At 37.6% G+C, this 21,041-nt stretch overlaps 2 protein-coding genes across 2 annotated transcripts; both read left to right on the top strand.

Moving 5' to 3' along the window:
* The first annotated feature begins 78 nt into the window (after window positions 1-78).
* On the top strand, window positions 79-5,831 carry LOC139694724 (BTB/POZ domain-containing protein 6-B-like). Its single transcript, XM_071593259.1, has 5 exons — window positions 79-191; window positions 575-699; window positions 843-976; window positions 4,027-4,231; window positions 5,556-5,831. Exons 2-5 carry the CDS (start codon window positions 580-582, stop codon window positions 5,829-5,831), a joined length of 735 nt encoding a protein of 244 aa, XP_071449360.1. The 5' UTR covers window positions 79-191; window positions 575-579.
* A 2,734-nt stretch (window positions 5,832-8,565) lies between these two features.
* Window positions 8,566-20,589, top strand: LOC139686951 (uncharacterized). Its single transcript, XM_071583991.1, has 4 exons — window positions 8,566-8,691; window positions 12,489-12,993; window positions 16,221-16,533; window positions 19,686-20,589. The coding sequence occupies exons 1-4, from the start codon at window positions 8,582-8,584 to the stop codon at window positions 19,688-19,690; spliced, it is 933 nt and encodes a 310-aa protein (XP_071440092.1). The 5' UTR covers window positions 8,566-8,581; the 3' UTR covers window positions 19,691-20,589.
* The last annotated feature ends 452 nt before the right edge of the window (window positions 20,590-21,041 follow it).

The raw sequence follows: 21,041 nt of genomic DNA, 5'->3' as shown, positions 1-21,041 counted from the left end.
AAACGTTGATCGGTGGATGTTTTTGAATTAAAGTTTGACATTTGGTACTACTGAATTACAAAGACAGGCGAACTTAAGTGAATCTAAGGCAAGCGAAAGAAGTTCAATGATTAGGAATTTGTGAGAGTGTGCATTTTATATAAGGAATTGAAGACTTCAAACGTATACTATTATACGTATAATAGCTTCAGGTAACACTTTTTCTTTGCTACAAGTCAATCGCTACGTATAGATGTATGATGATCATTTCAAAAACTCACACCTAGTTTTTGCTTTTTGTTTACATTTTTCGTTGCGTAATTTTCAAATGCCTCGGGCGTTAAGTTATTTTCCTAACTCATGTTATTAGTCATTATAGAATTTCGATGCATTTACATTTTTAAAGGTGTTTTTGTTGGTTCAACGTTTAAGTTGAGCCGGATGAAAATTTAAATTTGGCCAAAACATTACAATGGAAAAGGTGAATAACCGCGCCTCAAGTCCCGAACTGGTTGGCATTGAAACTGTAGCGTGCAAAAAAACATCCTGAACCAAGTTCATCGCTGGGTGAATTACCTCTGTTCTTCTTCAACAGTTAAGATGGACAGAGAAGATTGGCAGTTGTCTAAAGTTGGAGTCTCGGAAAGAATTCAGCATCTTCATAAAACAAAGCAGTGGACAGATTGTACGTTTAAAGTGTCCGGAGAAAACTGCAGTCAGGTAAATTTCCAGTTGGTTTTCGATCTACCCGAGGCCATAATTCTCCTTTGTTTAATTGAAAAATTGTAAAGTTTGTGAGAAACATCTTTTGTTTCAGGTCCATTGAAGAATTCGTTTTATTAATTACGTTTAAAATTTAAAAGGTGTTTCAGGCACATAAAATTCTACTTGCTTGCTGCAGTCCAGTATTTGAGGCTATGCTATTCGGTCCCATTGCTGAGAAGAATGTTATCCTAGTGTCTGATGTAGAACCTGAGGCCTTCAGAATTCTTTTAGAGTGAGTGAAGTTTCTGCCATTTTTCATATGAACCAACCTGTTACAGGAGCGTTGTGCCAAAGTTCTTGGTATGGTAGGGGATGCAATATTAAAAACTGTGGACATGTATCGTTAACCTCTTAATTATGGAGCTTTGTCATACAAAAATTCTTGCAAGCACACTGTGCAGCTTCAGTGGAAGTACTAAATTTTTTAGGGACAAGTTCTTTGTCAAATGCTAACATATTTTTGTTTAATCAAATGTACCTCTTCTTTATTAATGTTATAATGTTTCAATGTGGCATCTGAAAGTCATTGAATTGTTTTGCAATAAAATGCTGTTTTTGCTATTACTATTTAATTTTAGAAATAATTGTTAAATATTATTTAAGTCCTCCCCCAAGGGAAAAAGGATATCTATTGCAAAGATAAATTGATCCCATGAAATAAATTTTGGAATAAATTTCATCAAAACAACTTATCCCTTGCTTTAGATTTTATTAATGCATGAATATATCAAAGTTCCCTACAGTCATTTTCTATCTGATGAACTTGAGATACACAATGTTTGTCTCCTGTGGCCTATCCAGTGATTATTGCGATTATGATCCAAATAGTGCTTGAGAATGTAACAGCCAAAATGCAAATGTACCGCATCATGCTGTAAAACATGACCAGATTGGTTGCTCATCCAATAAAGGAATTTTTGTGTCAGGAAATTTTAGTTTGCTTTGGCATTGTGTTTTTCATCTGGAAGTGGTTTCTAAGGGTGACAGGCATCCCAATGAGTCCGCATCACAATTTTCCAGAAACATTCCAATTAATTGCTCAGTGCAATATCATGGCGCTTTCCCTTGCTCCATGTTTGGTAAGTATGATTGTAATTCATTTAATCATTAGTGAATTGCGCTTCAATAGTAAACAATATCGTTATTTTTAATCACCCCAACTCTCTTGTAGCCAATAGCAGAACAGATTGCAATCTTCTAGACCATGAGGTTTAAGGCCCTGTGAATGTATCGGCCTGCCCATTAAACTACAACCTTGACATGGTGGAAGGGCTTATGTTTTCTGATGACCCCTAGGGTTGTGCTGGTGTGAGCAATGACTCTTGCTCTTGAAAGGGCCACCCATGTCAGATTGGTCAAGGGTAGAAGCCAGACGAAAGATATTACATGCAGCGTCTGTTCCGAAGTGAGGTGGCTGCGAAGGCACTGGCTCCACAGAGACATTTCTACATCTACATAAATACTGCACAATTCATGAAAAAGTTGTGTGGCAAGGGGTAAAAGAACCAGATGAGACAGACTGGGGAGAGGGGAAAGGAAGGGTTTAGAAAAGGAGAAAAAACATTCGCCAAAATGCTGAAAAGAAATTCAAATCCCAAAAATGCTGGTGGAATTCTAAAGTTCCAAACAAGTCTTATTTTCACCCATTAAAATATCTTGGATATATTACAAGGGTAATTTGAAAAGTTCCCGGAATGGAATAGAAATTAAGGACTTACCTCAGTAGAACTTTTTTGTTTTTCAATGTAGTTTCCCTTGATGAAAAATGACATTCTTCCTTTCCAAAACTGGTCTTTTTGTGTGTATATTTTGCTGTAGTTGGTCCAGGAGGTTTGAGTGGTATTGACAAGTGGGGAAGATAATCTATTGGCAGTGTCTCTTTTGCATTCCAAAAAACTGGATACATCACCTTTTAGCATTCGCTTACATACCATTCTCGCCCGATAAAGTCATGTTTGATTAGTCCTGATTAAGTCTCACATAAGTGGACTCCTGAATCCGTGCTGATGATTACTGAAAAAGTTATTGCTATCAAGATATCTTACTATCAAACTGACAACTTGAGTTATGGTGTCATGTTTAAAACACTATTGAAGGAAAGAACAGGAAACCACCTCAATTATTTATCTAAACTAAGCTTCAAACTGCTCTAACAGAGCCTTGGAAATATACATCCGAATTCATTTTGGATCCAAAGCAAGAAAAGGTCACCCAATGTAAGGATATTTATATAGTTATTTCATTTTCTTTTATACATTTAGCATGAATTTGAAAACAGCACTTTTTGGCCTTTACGTCAGACTTTTGACAATTATATATGTAACAGAAGACATCATTACAAGCACCTAAGCCCTAGGTGAAGGAAAACTTAATGGGAATAGAACCGGCGGCCTCTGGGTTGGCAGGCAAGGATGTTAACCCCCTATCACGGAGGTGGGACATCTGCGCATGTCCATTTCTTCAGTCAATATTCAGGAAAATATATTCTTTTGATATGACCGTAGCCTCTGCTGCATATCTCTCTAACCTAAATTTGATGGTCTTCCTGTGTCATTTGGTGGTTTTGGCAGTTTTTGGCCTTTTTTGGTCTCTGTATAATTAGGTCGATGGCTCCTTCATTATATTTTTCAATTATTATGTACTTATTATATTATGTTTGTGCTGAATTATGTTACCCATGTTTCTCTTTCAGCAATAGTTTCATATGCTTAATTCATGAATACGATGATATATTAGTGCATGCATAGCTTATTTGTTCAAAGAACTTATTTACATTTTTGGTAGCGATAGCAGTTTGTACTGTAATTATGTTAAGTTTTGTTTATTTATTTCTGTTCTAAATCATGGACCCATCACTTTTTAGGTAAATTTGATTAAACCAGAGAACACCAAGTTTCTCAGTGTTCTCTGATTTAATTAAATTAAATCAGAGAACTAATTTAATTAATTAAATTAAACATTACTTCCATTCCCTGCAAATTATGATGCCTCTAGATTTTTACTTTTCCCTTGTCCCCCCTCAAAATTGTAAAAGAGAGGTTTCACCATAGTAGATTGAGCATTTATTCTCAGTCTATTCCAAGACAAATAATGATTTTGGCCCCTTCTGCAATTCGGTGTTATTCCATTCATTTTCTACTATTCATGCTCTTTTGGGAATACCCGATGTATGGCTTTAGTTTTAGTGGAAAGCTACTCTTTTTGTTTTGATTTTGCTTTTTTAAAATTTTTGCTTATTTAAATGGTTATGCTGTTTTGACTTGCAAAATTGTACTCAACCAGGTACATTTACACGGATTGCACATCCTTCCCATCCCTGGAGGCGACATGTGCCACACTCTATGCTGCCAAGAAATACCTGCTGCCTCACCTGCGGCAGAGCTGCGTGATGCATTTGGTCAACTTGCTGAGGCCCAGTAATGCCTGCTCCCTGCATGAATTTGCATCTGCTCTTGAGGAGAAGGAACTGGCTCAGGAAAGTTTGAAGGTAGGCTTGCTGTTGGGAGCATGTTGCAGGAGCCACAATGGGGTGGCTGGCCACCCGTGAATGCTTGAAAACCAGGAATGAGAAATTCATGGGATAAATGTGGAATTGAGCAGTCAAACCTGGAAGAAGTTAATGAATCCCTAAAAATTGGAATTTTCCCAAGCCCTCTTTAATCAGCTAAAAAAGTGTCAATATACTAAGACAAAGGTTGCAAAATGGCCATGAATTCTTATAAATCAATATCACAGTTGAACCAGTGGAGGAAAATATTTGAAATAGTTTTCTATCATCGCCTAGTATTATATCTTGAAACCCATTACCTATTCTCCCCATCTCAACATGGATTTACAAAAACAAGTTCCACTACAACAGCCACTTATCAAATGGTGGATCAAATACTTTTAGATTTGGATAATAGAACTGAAACTGAGGGGAATGGAGGTGGTCAGGAAGGTTGGAGGTCGTAAAGCATTTTCTTAAATGAGAGAGTTTCAGTGGGGATTATCTTTGAAAACTTCCAACTTCAACCAATTCGAGCCCCCCCTTTCCCCTCTTCACCTCCTCCACCATATACATATATGTAGCCGACTTATATGTGTAACTTTGTACCCGAGGGTGATGCCGATGAATCAAAACTAGTTGTACTGAATAAAAATATAGTAAAAAGATGCATTGATATCTTTAACTTCAGTGACAATGGATTTCCACAGTGTTAAGCTGGAAAGCATCGAAAAGAACAGGTAAATATACTTAATCTTGGGTTATGGGATGTAGTACCGAAGTTAATAGCTGCATTGCTTTCACTATATATATATATTAGAACATTGATTCAATGCAATCAAAAATCAGTGTACAATAATAAGAAACTGACTGCAAATAGTTCCACATGGTGATTTAAGAATGTTGCTGACAGAAATAGATTCAGACCTTTATCGATTAATGGCAATACATTAGGTTCAAACTTATCATCAAATTGATTTTTGATGTTGTTGTGTGTTTAATATTATTTAGTTGATTTTATTAAATACTTTAATATCAAGCTTCAGGTGTCTTAATTACAACAAAATCTTTCATTAATTATGTATGAATTTAATAATGCTTAAAAATTGTCAATGCACCCTTCATTGTTCACTTAAAGCAGATTTTCAAAGGGGGTGGTGAGTAATCTCTTTTCTGGAAAAGGGTTGGTAGACCGAATTAATTTGGGAATCCTCAGTTTTGGAATTAAGAATCCTTTGTAGATGTGTCTTTTACAAGTCTTAAAATCATTGCAATTCTGTGCGTGCCTAAATGACGCTTGTGCCATCCCTGTTTTTCTTTGCAGGTGATGTGCACCTACCTTCCGGAGCTCCTGCAAGACCCTGGCTTTGTGCACATCTCACGTGGCACCCTTGAAGCAATCCTTCGTGAAGACCTTTTGAATGCCGATGGCGGTGAGAGCAGCCTGATTGCAGCATCCATGGCATGGGCCCAACAAGAGTGCCGGAGGTGTAGCATGAACCCAGAGGTGAGCTTCATCACTTGCAAGAAACATGAATCTTCAACAAATGAGAGATATGAATTTTTCCCTTCAAGTTACTCATTTGAAGTCACAATATGAAGTACATTTGAGAAAAAAATGATTGATTTATCTTAGTAGTGCCCTAAACTTGACACATACGAGGGTCATCCGGAAAGTAGTACCCGTTCGTGAAATAAAGACACAAAAGTAAATATTAACAAACATAAAAAATTTTATTTGAAAGAGGATACTTTAAACTACTTCTCAACATAATCTCCAAGCAAATTAAGGCATTTGTCATAACGTGTGACAAGTTTCTGTATTCCTGCTGCATAGTCCTTCGCCGCCAGCTCATTGAGATACGCGAGGGACCCATCTTGCACAAATTTTTGCATAATGCAGATGGTGTTTAACAATTTCATGAACAATTGTTCGAGAAACATTGGGAAAATGCTCACAGATGTCATCAATTGTGACGCGCCGATCGTTCCTCACGAATTCGTCAACTGAGCTCACCAGTTGGTCTGTATCATAATGACAGACGGTCTCCCCGAACGCTCATCGTCGTGTGTGTTCCCCCTCCCCATGTTGAAGTTGCGACACCACCGCCGAACAGACGACTCGTCCATTACATTGTCTCCATACACCTCCTTTAATTGGCGATGAATATCACATGGGCGAACGTTTCTTGCATTGAGGAATTTAATCACTGCCCTCACTTCACAACTGGCGGCGTTCACAATTTTTTTAAACATTGTAAACAATCACAGAAACAACACAGGCAATGCTAGCGTCACGCAACTTGGCTCAGAGAAGGCAGACAAGCCACTGAAGCTATCTGACCTCGTCCAGCGGCTACTCGCGTCGTCAGCACTTCATGCGACACGAACGGGTACTACTTTCCGGATGACCCTCGTATATAGTATGTGGGCTACAATTGGCCTTGTTCTATTTGTTCTGAATTAATTTCTGATGATCAGAGTTCATTGCAATGCAACTTTGGTTATGAATCGGTTTTACATTCCAATTGCATTCTTGTTATGAAAAATGTATCAAGTGTTGGACAGCCTGATAGAACAATGCAACCGTTTTATAGTGTAAAAATCATTTACCTCGACCAGGATCACGGTCAAGGCAAATGACTTTTACAATTAGCAAACTTAATGGATGATTCTGTTGAAAGTTACTGTTGTGGCATCTCCCACAATTTCTTGGAATTCAACCAGATAGTAATTTAACTTTAACTGTAATTCATGCCGTGTGACTAAGAGTTAGGCAAGAGTCTAGAGAAAAGGCTTTTAATGTGGTGGAATACTTGCACATAAAGATATTGGATTGTATGGAAATGACTTGAGTTCAAAACTCTGAAATTAATTCACTAAAGATGGAATTAAAGAACATTAAGGACCTATTAGGCTCATGTGATACCATTTGTTCCCAGTTCAGACTTTCAGAATGAGTCCAGGATTGGCTTCAAATGACAGGCAGGTAGGTGTTGAATCAAAAATTGTTTTGTGAACTAATTTTCGTTAATGAAATGCCTTGAAGGAAATAAATTTTCATGGAACAAGGAAGTTATCGTGTACTTATGGGCCATTGTGCAGATAAAGATTTTGACTACTATTAGGAAGGGTTAAAAAAGTTAGAGAATTACTGGAAAAAAATGTGTCCACTTAAAAGGAGACTGTGTTGAAAAATAAAAATAAATTTGGAAGAAGAAATTGTGTATTTTTCAGGTCAGAAACTTTTCCGACTACCCTTGTACCCTTTACCTCTCAGTGTTGATGATCCAGTCATAGTCCCCGAGGTCACTGATAATCATAGAAAAACCGATTTGACAGGACATATATGGTTATTCATACTTCAGGGATTCAGTATTCATCTAACACATAAATTTATATCATTTGTCCATTTATAGAATAAAAATTAGTAAAAAAGTACTCCAGTAATGAATAGCAAGTGCTTATTAGAGTGTTATAGGATATACAGGAATTTAAAAATTTCTCCCTAATGATACACACAAAGTCATTGATAAAAATAAACTTCATACAAGTGTTTTGGTTTTATAATTAAAAGAAATAAGACTGTGACAGGCTTCCCCCTGAGAGGACCCGGTTCAGATCCCGAAGACAACAAATATTTTTCAGTGGTATCCTGATCCCTACTTGAGGTGCTTTGTGGAGCACTTTGAGTGAGTATGACGTCCGTCGGATGGGACGTTAAACTGCAGACCTCTTGGTACCTTTTGACGAGTAGGCTAATGCTGACGCTGGGTGTCTCCTCACCCTTCCTTTCCCAACCATCACTAATAGTGCAAATGGCCTTGGCTGTCGGTCGCCTCCCCTAAAAACTACAATAAAACTTTGAATAATTGGCTACTTTCTCTTTTTGCATCAAAGGAAGCATGTGTAATAGGTAAGCAGATAAAAAGTTGAGGCAACGAGGAATTAACATATTTTCCAGCTGTATTTAGAACTGCAGGAATACAGCCAAATGCTGCATCCAAATAAATGGGAATTGGCAAAGAGTGCTTATTTAATGAAGAAGATGAATCATGTAGCATGAACAGATAGGAAAGCTTGAAGGAAACTCATTTCTGAATCCCTCTTTGACTGATATTTGTTTCCTGTGACACAAAGCCCCATCTACCCCCTCACGCGCACCATCCATACAGGGAGTAAATTACTTTGTGTGATACCTTTACTGCATTTACCATGGAATAATAGTCGCTAGATATTCACACCGTCTGGATTTTTGTGCTGGAATTACGCTCTGCTTTTCATAATACATGGACTTTTTTTTATGAACAGGATGGGTGTGATCTGCGGAGGGCCCTGGGCCCAGAGATAATGTCCCAACTGAGGTTCATGGCCCTCAGCTCCGACGAACTTAAGCAGCATGCTCAGCCCTGTGGTGTCCTCACGAGGGAGGAAGTGGATGCTCTGCTCAAGGCGAGGCAGTGAGTGCATTGTCCCCTTTCCTTCCAACCGCTCCCTTGCACACCCACTAGGGTGGTGCTCTCAACCCCCCCCCCCCTCTCCTCCATTTAAATGCCATCACTTATCTTACTCTTGCCCCTCCTCCTATAGGGGTAACTTCTGCATTAACTTGATGTTACCTTAAAACTAAAAGTTACTAACAATAATAATAATGATTTTAATTTTAATGGTAACCTTAATAATAATGGCATTAAATAATTACTGCAGAATACTGTTAATAAATAGATAAAGAACGTACTACGGCCGAGTGCATGGAAAGAAAGTAAAACCCAAAGCCGTACACTTAAATGCACGGCTAAATAAGTGTACGGCTTTGGGTTTTACTTTCTTTCCAGAATACTGTTATTCACTATTCAAGAGGCCAAAAGTATTGGACTTGTATAAAGCATTCAAGCTCAACAAAATTTCAAATGCCTTTTTAAGAAATTTATACTGTATTTATGCTGCTGAAATGTAATCGTGGCTTTCAAGAAAGCCACGATTACATTTCATCCATCCCTAACTAAGTGCTTGACATTTAAAGCTAGTAAACTCTGTTATAATTAGTTAGTTAATTTTTGCACCAGAAGTTTTGCAAATTTTATGATCACTTTACTGAACATCTCTCATCATAATTTAAAATTCATTATTTTTGTCAGCTTTTGGTTTCCATGAGATTCGTTATTTGATGCTGGCATATTTCCAGGTTCTCACTATGATCAATGGCTTGAATAGACAACAGTTTCATTGCCAATCCTGCTATCATCTTAAGATTGTTAGTATTGAGCTGCAATTTCTGCTGTTTGTGTATAACTGTAGCCTTTTTGTTGCCGCTCTGTGATAATAATAATATTTTATTGTCCACTGACCATACCTATCATGTAAGGTATAGGAGTCATCAAACGCAAAGGAAAGTACAAAACAGCCACATTTTGGCACTATAAACATGCTTAAAAAAGAACGTATTCATTGAATTGTGTAATAAAAACACAATGCATTATACCTGATTGTAATTTAAAAATGCAATGAATAATAGACCTTTATGAGAGTTACCTGATTTTCAATTTGAATTTGCATAATTTATCACTCATTGAGTTTGGTAATTTGTTATAAATTCATACAACCATTGCCATTGGGCTTTTAAATGAAGTTGTTGATTTTTGGTAACTCGTGTAGGTGTTGTGATGATTTCTAGTTGAATAAGAGTGGATATCACCATTTCCATGAAAGAGATGGATATTATATTTGATGAAGACAGTCATGGCCAATGTATACAAAGCTGGAATAGTAAGAACATTTAATTTTTTGAATAAGGACCTACATGGTGTGCTATAAGCAGCACCAAGTGCATATCTAATAACCTTTTTCTGAATTAAGACAACTTTGCGCAACATGCACACCAATGATCCCCAGAACACAATGCCTTATGATGCCCTGGAGGCCAAATTAGAATAATGCCAGAATGTTAATATCCCTGGAGGCACTGTGTTATGCAGGAACCAAATAGTTTACATCACAGTGTACAGTGAAGAACACAGTTAATTAACATGAATATTCCAAACACCAGTTTGTTGAGCATGTAGCCCTAAGAAGTTGGTGTTGGCTGCAAATGTAATTCTTTCATTGTTAAGCTTTAAGTTTACATCCTCTTGCAAAAGTGCCCAATTGAATGCAAGGACCTGTGCCTCTTTGCAATTTAATTTAAGTTTGTTGTCGCAACACCAGACCCAGACTCTAAGCCTTTTGCGTTTTAATGAGAAGCCTTTGACTATTTTGGTCAGAAATTATAACATTTGAATGATCAGCAAATGCTTATGGAATTGATGCTTCTATCATTTTGATTTATTAATGATTGGTCATTAATAAATAACAAAAATAAGATAGTTCCCAATATTATTGAGCCCTGCAGAACTCCCTTGCTAATAGGATAGGAATTTGATGTACATTTTACAGATTTCGATGTTATTTGCACTATGTGTGATCTTTCAAATGAATAAGATTTTAGCCATGCAAGGCTATGCCTCTAACACCCACTCAATCAGCTTTACTTGAAAGGAGGGGATGGTCAACGAGATCAAAGGCACGAGTAAAATCCAGAAACCAAGCAAGGACTAAATGGTGGTTATCTAAGGAACAGGTCATGGAATTTACAGCATTCATGTGTGCTGACTCCGTAAATTTGCCTTTTTGATAACCTCACTGCGAATCAGAGATAAATTTGAATATATCAAGAAACCCTAATAATGTGAAATAAAAAATTAATCTGAACAGTTTTGCAAATTGAGATAAAGTAGAATTGTTTCTTTTAAGTTTTTTCACCTTTATTTTTGTATACTGGGATGATTTTACTAATATTTAATTGGTCAGGAAATTTTGCACATTTCAAGGATTTGTTTATTAAGTAAGTTGGGGGTCAATTATATAGTCCTTGCATTCCAACGACAATGTTGCAGGCATTCCATTTGTCCCTGGAGATGGTTTTTTATAAATCTTCTGAAGGCAGGATAACACACCTTTATGATCACAGGAATATAGATACAATGTTTCTGGGATGCTATTTATTTTCATGTGCAGTTGGCTGTATTGGTATATTTCCCTTGGTTTCAGTAAAACTTCAATCTATTTTTAATCAGTTTGGTATTGGTGATAATAATACCAGAACTATCGTATACATCAGGAATTCAGCTGTGTACTCTTTTACTAGTTGCCTTGTTTATTGTATTCCATGCTTCTTTATTTTTATCACTGGCTATGGTTAGCTTATGGTCACTGCATGGTCCTTTATTTTTCCTGATAAGGATACTGTTCTCTCTCTTCATTTTGGGATAATCTGACCTCACCTCTGGGGTTAACAATTTACCTAATCTAGCTTTTTCCTTGATTTTCACACACAAAAATCATCTCTTCCTTTTTCTAATAAACAAAAGCTTCTTATGGCCTTTTTAAGAATGACTAGTTTTTTAAACCACTGTAAAAGGAAAAAAAGGAAGGAAATGCTAAACTTGGTGTGGTGATGCATGGAGAAAGTTAATCCCATGCCACTGATCGGACACACTCAAAATTATTTCATAACAGTTTGTTGCTTCAATTGGCTATGACAATGAAACCGCGTGATGAATGTAGCTGAAACTTAAACGGCAGTCCAGTGAGAGGTGAGGCTTACAAAAAGAAAACTTTTTTCACTGCTACGAGTACCATCTCTTGGATTTCCCAAGGAGTCATTGAATAACTCATGTGTCTTGGGAACCAGAAGAAAGATCACCCGAGTCCTAAAAAATGCATTACGGCGACTAAAAATTCAAATGTGTAATGAAGATAGCCGACGACACCCCTCCTGGGCCCAAGGGCTGAATCTCAAAACAGCTATACACCAGGTGTCATGGCCCAATTCGAACAATTCAGCACCAAGCATGCATGCATGCAGTGAACTGAAACATGCCATGAAATTCAAGGCTAAAGTAATTTTGAAGGAAATCCAGGACTTATAAAAGTCAGTTAAGAAAAGTGATGGAGATAGCTAAAACACATATAAACTTAAAAGAGGCGCTGAATACCTCCTGAGTAATGCGTGGAAGAGGATCATAGCCGGCAGGAATGCCAGTGAAACCGTGTTCTGCCATTAGTCGCAGTGAGAACCTGGAAATATGCAGAGATCAACGTTTATAATTTGATTTTTCCTCTCAGGTACCAAAATCCTGTATTCGTATCTCATATATATCGTTTAGTTGATCCAATGCCACTGTCACTGATTTGATGTGCATTTCCTTGTTTGATTCAGTTCCATCAAGATGTCTGAGGTGGGCGCTGTTGTGCAGCAGGAAGCATCCCCTTTAGAAATTCCCTCCAGCCTATGCACCAAGATCAAACCTCGATCCGCAATACCAATCAGCCTGCGGTGTTGCTCTCGGAGGTACCTTAAGGCAGGGCCGCTGATTGGCTACCGGGAGCCGCCCCCGTCAGAGAGGATGCTGGCTGGCTACCGGTTGGAGCCGAGCAATCCAAGTGAACTGAGCGCCACCTCCCCAACAACCGTCACCCTCCTCTGCCAGTTGCGTTGCATCACCCACTCGGTGGTGCTTGCAGGAATCCAGGTTTGGACAGGCTTGGCACCACTGAGTGCCTTTTCGTCTGCACCACTGGCCGTTGGTGGTGGTGTGGAGCGTGGTCGGAGTTTGGCGGGAGGGGGTGAGGGGCGGCTCACCACACCACCGTCATCGGTGGGCGAGGGGCCACATCCACACCCACGCTCACCCCTGACATATGAGGAGGACATGGAAGTGGCTGTGAGTATCCCATGGGGACACCTAGGGTCAGGAAAGTCTGGTGGATGGCACAAGCCTGAATGAATTGCTGAGTTTCCCATACTTGTATGCATGTGTAGTGCAAAGGGCCCCAAATTCAGAATCCCAGAGGTGGGCAAATCCAAAATCCATAGTAAATAAAAATTGATGGGTTTTTCATTTTATAAATCGCTACTATTACTAGTCTGGTTTGCAAATTTTCCGTTCTAATTGCAAATCTTAGGCTAATTGGTCAGTGGCTGGGGTGTTGATAAATAAGTGGTGAAGAGATCCTACATCATTTGCTTTGTTTTTCCCAGCCTTCTGCTTCCTTTAGGCAGGACCAGGGGCCAAGTATTTCAAGGCTTACATACAGTCTTCCATAGGGAGATGTATTTTATGGTAGTTGTCATTAAGTAGTACTTAAAGTAAATGAGCTGCTGCCAGTTTGGAGAAGTCATGCAGGGGAAATTTTCCCAACAAGCTGACCTAAAGTTAAAAAATTAACATCACGTAACTTGAATGTCCTGTAAGTCCTTGTTTAGGTTTCATCTCAACTAGGAATCACATGAGTATGACCTACATGAGAGTTGATACAACATTTGGGAGATAGGTGCAGAGTACATTCACCTCGAGCATACTCCCAAGTGTTGTTAGCCTATAGCTTGCTCTGCTATAGAGAAGACTCAATTCGGTTAAATGAAGGATATGTGTGCAGTTAATTTCAATTTTTAAATATTTATTATTAATGTATGAAAGGCTTTTCAACAATAGTGTATAATTTTATGCAAAATTTTAGAAGTGGTAAAATTGAATTGGACCAAAAGTCCAAAGTTCCGATAATTGCCTCTTAAAAACTATTTTTTTTGTGTATATATACTATCATTTGACCAAATATGAACAATTTCCTGCTAATATCTGCTACCCTTGTTATTGCATTATTTTTGGTCTAGTATGGAGCTGACCATGTTGGAGTTAGCATCAGTGATGCTGCCAGTAAAGTTAATCTAAGTGACTTTATTATTTTACACTTCTGGATTTATTAAAATGGTAGTTGTCAATTTGTGTAGGGTGTATTAATTAACATTTGAAGTAATAACTTCAATAAAATGTCATAATTTATGGAGATTCTCCAAAATTTAATAAAAGTTAGGCCAAAGATAAGTGGAAGTTAAGCTTAAATTACCAAAGTCAGTATTTATCTTAAGCAGCATCTGACGTACTTTCATCTCACCGTTTTGTCATCTTATTATTTAATGTGGAATTCGTTTGATATTGCCTTAAAAAAGAAGAAAAAAACATGGCATTAGATTTCTAATACCTTATTTAATGCAACAATTTCAGAGTGTAAAAATCACCAATAAACTCTGAAATTTTGGGGCTTAAAAGCCTCGGTAGCTTAAGTGGCTAAAGCACTCGACCGGATATTGAGGGATCTGGGTTCGAATCCCAGTCAAGGCGAATGATTTTTACACTCTGAAATTGTTGCATTGAAATGCACATTAGCGGATGACTCCGTTAAAAGTTACTGTTGCGGCATCTCCCGCAGTTTCTTTGGACCTTATTTAATGCTTTTGCCACCTATTTAATACAGGTTGTGGAGATGTTACTGCCACATAAACAGAAAGAAATATTTTCCTTGGTCCAGAAATTAATAAAGAATATCACCAATCAAAATGTATACTTGGAGAAAAAATTTTCTTGAGTAAATGATTTTTCTGTCTCCATCAATTATGACTCTAGATTGATTATATTGCTATTATTCTCAAAAATGAGGATTAAGTGGAGGCAGCATGCTGGTCTATGCCACAGAAAAAATAACATCAGGTCATCCTTTCAAATATTTGTTTAGTTAATGCGGTGGAAGATTAAAGAGGAGAAAAACCAAAGAAATTATATCCACTTTTATCGCTGCAGAATTGTAACATGTGACTGAAATGAGCTTAAGGCTTTTGGGGATAAATAGAGAGTCGTCTTTATTTTGGGGTAAGATTGAGACGATGGACTAGGAGAAGTAGATACTGTAAGAAGTAGTTGAGGATGTGACATTGTGGTTGACTTGTGACAGGCTTGGGTGTTTGTAATGGTCTTTTTTATTATTTTCAAGTTTAAAAATCCCATGTAAGAACCAAAAAATGGCTGTTTCTGAATTAATAATAAATAAATTTACAAAAATATGGTATCAACAGCAAAGGAAATGGAATATATCAAATATCAGGTTACAGCCCTAACTCCTTAAACAAAAGTGATGGATGATAAATGGCGAAGAGTCAAATCCAAATGTTACTTACTTAGAGTATAGAATAAAAAATATGCATGCTCTGACATAGACCAAGTCTACTCGGTATGTTATTCGGGTGTAGCTACATGAAAAATCTTAAATAATATTCATTTGATATTACAAATGTCACTTAGTGAGTCAAACTTGTGATTCAGAATGTCCTCATGCTTTTATGTTTTTTAAAATGCCTTTACCATTTTCATATGAAATTGGAATTAAAAATTGGCAGGTACAAGATGTAGATGATGATAAATAACAGTGGGAAGGAAAGCAAACCCCCAAAATGGCATAAAGCTGAAATTAGGTCTAATTGGTGATCAAACTAAGACAGAATGAGGAAGCACCAATGACAGGAACATGGCTTGGTGCTTTTTTGAGACCTCACCTGTGTGATCAAGATATTTCATGCCATAGTACAGGCTATTTGGAGTGAACAGAGCATTCATGTTGCTGGGTTTCAGAAATATTCCTTGAAAATAGCCTGGGTATTTGTCGCCAAATTTAAAGGATAAAAATATGTGGAAATACTTTTGGCTATCTTACTTTGGAATGTATGGAATGTGGTTGTGCGGTGGGTAGAGCAATGGGCGACTGACTAGAGGGCCCGGGTTCAATTCCTGGGCAAGCCTCTCTGGGCACCCTCAACTCCACCGTTTGTGGATTTGAGGGTGCCCAGAGAGGCACCAACCTGATCTTTCTGGAGAACCGTTACCGGCACAGGGAAAGGAACTGATCCCCCTACCCTGATGTGTGAAAGTTCACACCATCGGGCTTAGTACTATGTGAACTCTACCATCACCCACCAAACCGACCTTTGGGTTAATAACTGTGGTTTATATTGGGATTTGATGTATCATTTTGTCATCATCATGATAATCTCTTGAGAATAATTATTTCACCAGTAGTGACAAGCAGTTCAGGAATTCATGCTGTATCCTTTGCAACACAGGTGCTTGACCTTGAGGGCCGAGTGCTGTGCAAGGTGCCATTTTGTGACCGAGTAGAGTACAACTCAGTGGCAACCATTTCAATGGGTGAGCCAGTGCGTTTGGCCCGCGGGCAGGACTACAGGATAAGGATACATCTCTGCCAGCCCCTCCAATATCCTGTTGCCTACTTGTCAGTGGCAGAAACTGTTAATGGTGTTAACTTTGAATTTGCTGACTATGCAGATCCACGTTGGAGCTCTGTCGGTGGGACAGGGAGACTAGTTTGCCGCTTGGACATGGGATTTGTTCAGTCAATCCTGTTCTGCCCAAGAGGTGAGTGGTGTGACTGCTAGCCATCATGCATTTAGACCTGGCCACATTTGTAGATCACAGTGAAATAAATTTAATCTACAATGAAAGGATAAATTGGAGCATGGAAATTTGACATTAGTAAGAGGTTTAACAATAAATCCCTTCTTTTCAGTTTATGATTAATTTGGGTTAAGATGAATCCATGGATAATAGGCTGATATCTCATGAGTACCTCTCAAATGACATTTGTGTCGATCTGCCCATGATTTGTGACTAATTTACTGTATTTGATGATCACTTGACCCTTTATCACTTCATCAAATCAGCAGTTTTTGGCACAGCATGTTGAAAAGGCTACATGGCAAATAAGCAAAATGCTTACATGTTTTTCCTCTCAGTAATTTGAATTTTGTACAAAAAGTACTAAATTAAGAGAACAAATCAAACAACAAAAATTCAACACTTGGCTTAGTCTCAACATCCTTAGCACTTGAGATGGTTAGATACCTTGCATGTAACCACCCGTGGGCAGTTTAAATAAATCACCAAGGGTATTAGTTTTAATTCATGTGAAGTGCTCTGTTCAACTATCTCTTGAAGCTGATTCCTTGAGTGTGAAGAACATTTTAAAACTCTGAGGATTAATGGGATGGCAATAAACTTAATTTTAGTTTAAATATCAATTTTTATATTTAAATTAATAAAGTATATATTAAAATTTATTTTTGCGTAAATTTACAGCTCTTGATGTTCTTTTAAAATTTCCTTCAACTTTTAATCATTTCGAAAATCGTTTTTTGCATCATTCAAAATATCACATTTTATAAATTTATTTGTACCTTTTTGAGTAAAAATGTTTCCTTGAATCCCATTTCGGGGTGAGGGATTGTAATTGTAATGATTCTCACTACTTTCTGAATGCAAATTGAAAGCAGATGGGCAAAAGCGAGAGTGAGGGTCTCCCTATTTGACAATTGCGTATGTATTCACATAGTTAATTGCCTAAAGATTGCAATTGACATTGCGAGTGTGGAAGTGCACATCATGTTACTTTCAAGGGAAGTGTTTTCACCTACCAAAGAAAGTTACAGCAACAGTTATTGAAGCTTGACATGTAATTCTTTTCTTAAGTTGCCATGCTTCCATAATTCAATATTTCCTAACAGTAATTTCAAATCAAGTTTATTATTTAGTTTAATTTTTTCAGTGATTGTGCTAGAGGTTATGATTTTTTTTAAAGGTAAAGAAATGCTTTTTTGGGTGTATCTTGATGGAACTCTTTCAGTGTGAGAAGAAACGAACTTGGTCATCCCACCAACATTTGAGTGTGGAATAAAAAATTTTGTTTCTTTTCCCAGTTTTTAAAAATGACTTCATTGATGCCAATTTTAAGTTTTTAAAGTAACTATACATTTTTAAAGTAGAGTATTTGTCTCTGTATAGATATTTGGTGAAAACAAAGATCTATGGCCCAGGACTTTAACCATATTTTTAGGGTTAACCATAGAAGTACATTAAATGATGCATTTGGATATTGCAGTGTCTCCAGTAATTGTTGAAGCAATATTTTTTAACTTATATTGTTGCACTGGTTATATCATGTTACCTCTTCAGCCATTTCCTTCTGTTATATGGACTTCTATTTGCTAATTTAGGTTTGTTAAGGATCATGGAAGAAGCAGAATGAAACCAGATTCCACCATTTGGTGAATGAATGGATGTGAAACTGTCCATTACCCCCTTATTCACTCTCACTAATGGTGGACCAAAAGCAGCACCACCTATTAGGAATAGTTTTCAACCTCCTGCATTAGCCTCTCCTCATGTGTCCCCAAGGGGTGCCGGTGCTGCTGTGCGTGCACACTCCTCTACAATTCAGATTGAGAAAGGTGCATAACCCTGCCAGCATCATTGCCATTTCTTGAGAGGGAAACCTGATTCACTGCCCCTTTACTTCATTTAAGAGGCTTTTATTTAAAAAAAAACAGTTGCAATGATGTGAATATGCATTAGCATCGGAGTATTTTGGTTAATATATTCAACAAGAATATTTTGTTTGCGAATGATGACCCAAAGGACTCATTAGACCTGTAGTGCTTGGGCTTGAAGTGACAGTGGGATACATTTGAAAGGTGAAATTTTTTCTCCGACTGATAGTATGTACAACATTTAGAACATGGCAAAATCACTCGTATGGAATGGGCTTGAACTCACTGCATGGTTCCCAAATCTTTACGAAGAATTCATCATAAGTCATTTGTTTCAGCATTTGGTCACCAATAAGCTTCATCATCAAACCCTCATCACTGTTGTTGTAGTAGCAGTTTGTAATGGGAGGCGACCGACTGGCTGAGGTCATTTGCGCCATTAGGGATGAATGGGGAAGGAAGAGTGAAGAGAAACTTGGCGTTGGCATTAGCCTATTCTTGTCGAAAGGCGCCAAGGGGTCTGAGGTTTAACGTTCCATCCGATGGATGTCGTACTCACTCAAAGTGCTCTCCACAAAGCACCTCTAGTAGGGATTGGGATACCGCTGAAAAATATTTGTTTTCTCCAGGATTTGAACCCGGGCCCTCTCGGTGGGAAGCCTGTACGTTAGCCGCTGCATTATATCGATCCCTCCACTGTTTTTAGATTGTTTTGAAGTGTACCTTTGATTCTTTATCATTGCTGTCATTTCAAGGCATTTTGGTTTTAGGTGGCTCCCATGTTATGCTCACCAGATGAATATGATATTGGATTTTCTTTGCAGCCATTACATATTAATGCCCTTCTGATGCTCTTGTTGTGCCTTGGTGAAATAAAGTTAACCTGGCATCAGAGCAGCCCACTTCAAAATGCACTATAAAATTTAAAGTTAGTGGATGTAGAGTGTAGTTAAGAGGTGAAGAGTATGTTGATATAATGTCATGATTGTGGCAATTTGATATGGAATTTCATGGTTTGTTTTTGCCTTCCATTGACTCCTCACTCTGGTACATTTGTAGTTGAACTCTTGATTTATGTCACCTTGTTTTAATTTCAATGGTTTTCAAGAAAGTCAGGTGATGAAGTTATTGTTATTCAATCGATAATGAAAATGAATTGTTGATATGTGTAGTTATTGTTGAAATGCAGGTAGATCTCTGTACTGCTCATTTTGAATTGAAATTCATCCTTATGATTCTTTTCAGATTGAAGACTTCGTCTTGTTGTTTCAATTACATTGGAATTATACTCATCGTTAATTGAATCTCAGATGTACACATTATCTCATAGACTATGACTTACATATACCAAAGTTTAATGAGCTCTTGCTGTGTGAGTGCAGTGATTGTGTGGTGGTTGGCCATTGATGAGGGAAGGTGACCCCAACAGGGTGAGTGCCATGGAGTCTACTATAGCTGTGTTGTCTTTAAATTTGTAAGCAATAGCTGTAGTTTTGATCTGCTACCAACCGGAGAAAAATATGTGCAGTGAGAGTGACATCTGCCATCTGTGAGTGTGATTATGAAATCATTATTTTGGTGCTAGGATAAATTGTCATTTTTTATGCCACTAGGAAATCGTTCTTTTTGATTGATGCAGTTGTTTAGAGGGGAGCAAGTGATTTTGTTTTTATGATTTATGCCTGAGGCTATTTCAAGCCAAACTGCCAAATAGAAATCAAGAGATAAGTATTTTCCTTGATTTCTATTTCACTGTGCCATATTTTTCTAAAAAAATATTCCCCTCTGCAAATATTGTGTGACATAATCATTCAAATTATCGGACAAATGCAAGAAAACAGGAATTATCATGGCGTTTATTGGACCTAGGAAAGTTATAGCAATATCATTGAAATAATAAATTTCACTCTGACTGAAAATCAAGGCAAGGAAGAGTAAGATCATAAAATATTAATGAATATACGCTGGGTAGTTGTGGTTCTTTTATTGCAACTCCTCATTATATGTTTAATAGAAGTGGTATCTCATCTAGCTCTGCATGTTGCGCATTAAACTGGTATTGGGAGTAGTTTAGTTGGACCACCTTGTTCAACTACCTCAACTTTCAAGCCAGCCAATATTCTGTCACAGTTCAATTATAATGTAAAATTTATTTTGCTGCAGAACCATACCAGGTTTTTAAGTATGAAATGCAGATTTTTTTCCAAAAAAATTATTGTTTGGAATAATTATAAATAGATCTTTATTCAAAGTATGCTCCATTGCTAGTTAGACATTTTCCCCATCTTTCGGACAATTTGTGGATACCACGCCATTGAAAATCTTTCCCTTTTGCCGTGAAACATTCATTAAGCCATTTTTTTCTCACATCTTTGTAAGAACCAAAGCACTGCTCAGGAAGTGCATGATTCGTGTGGCAAGTAAGCCGCATGGGGTAGAACATCCCAGCTGAGTGCATCCAGCGTGTCATGAACTGGTTTTGCCGTATGTGATGGAGCATTGCCATGAAGAAAAATGACCATGCATTGCCTCTTTTGGTATTTTGGTCTTTTTTCAATTAGCAAATGGTTAAAATCAAACAATTGTTGTTGGTAACGTTCA

Source organism: Hetaerina americana, unplaced genomic scaffold, assembly GCF_022747635.1.
Source record: "Hetaerina americana unplaced genomic scaffold, ioHetAmer1.1.p SCAF_1, whole genome shotgun sequence".
Taxonomy (NCBI): domain Eukaryota; kingdom Metazoa; phylum Arthropoda; class Insecta; order Odonata; family Calopterygidae; genus Hetaerina; species Hetaerina americana.
Note: the sequence above shows the minus strand (reverse complement) of the source record. Positions and strands in the feature narration are given on the sequence as shown.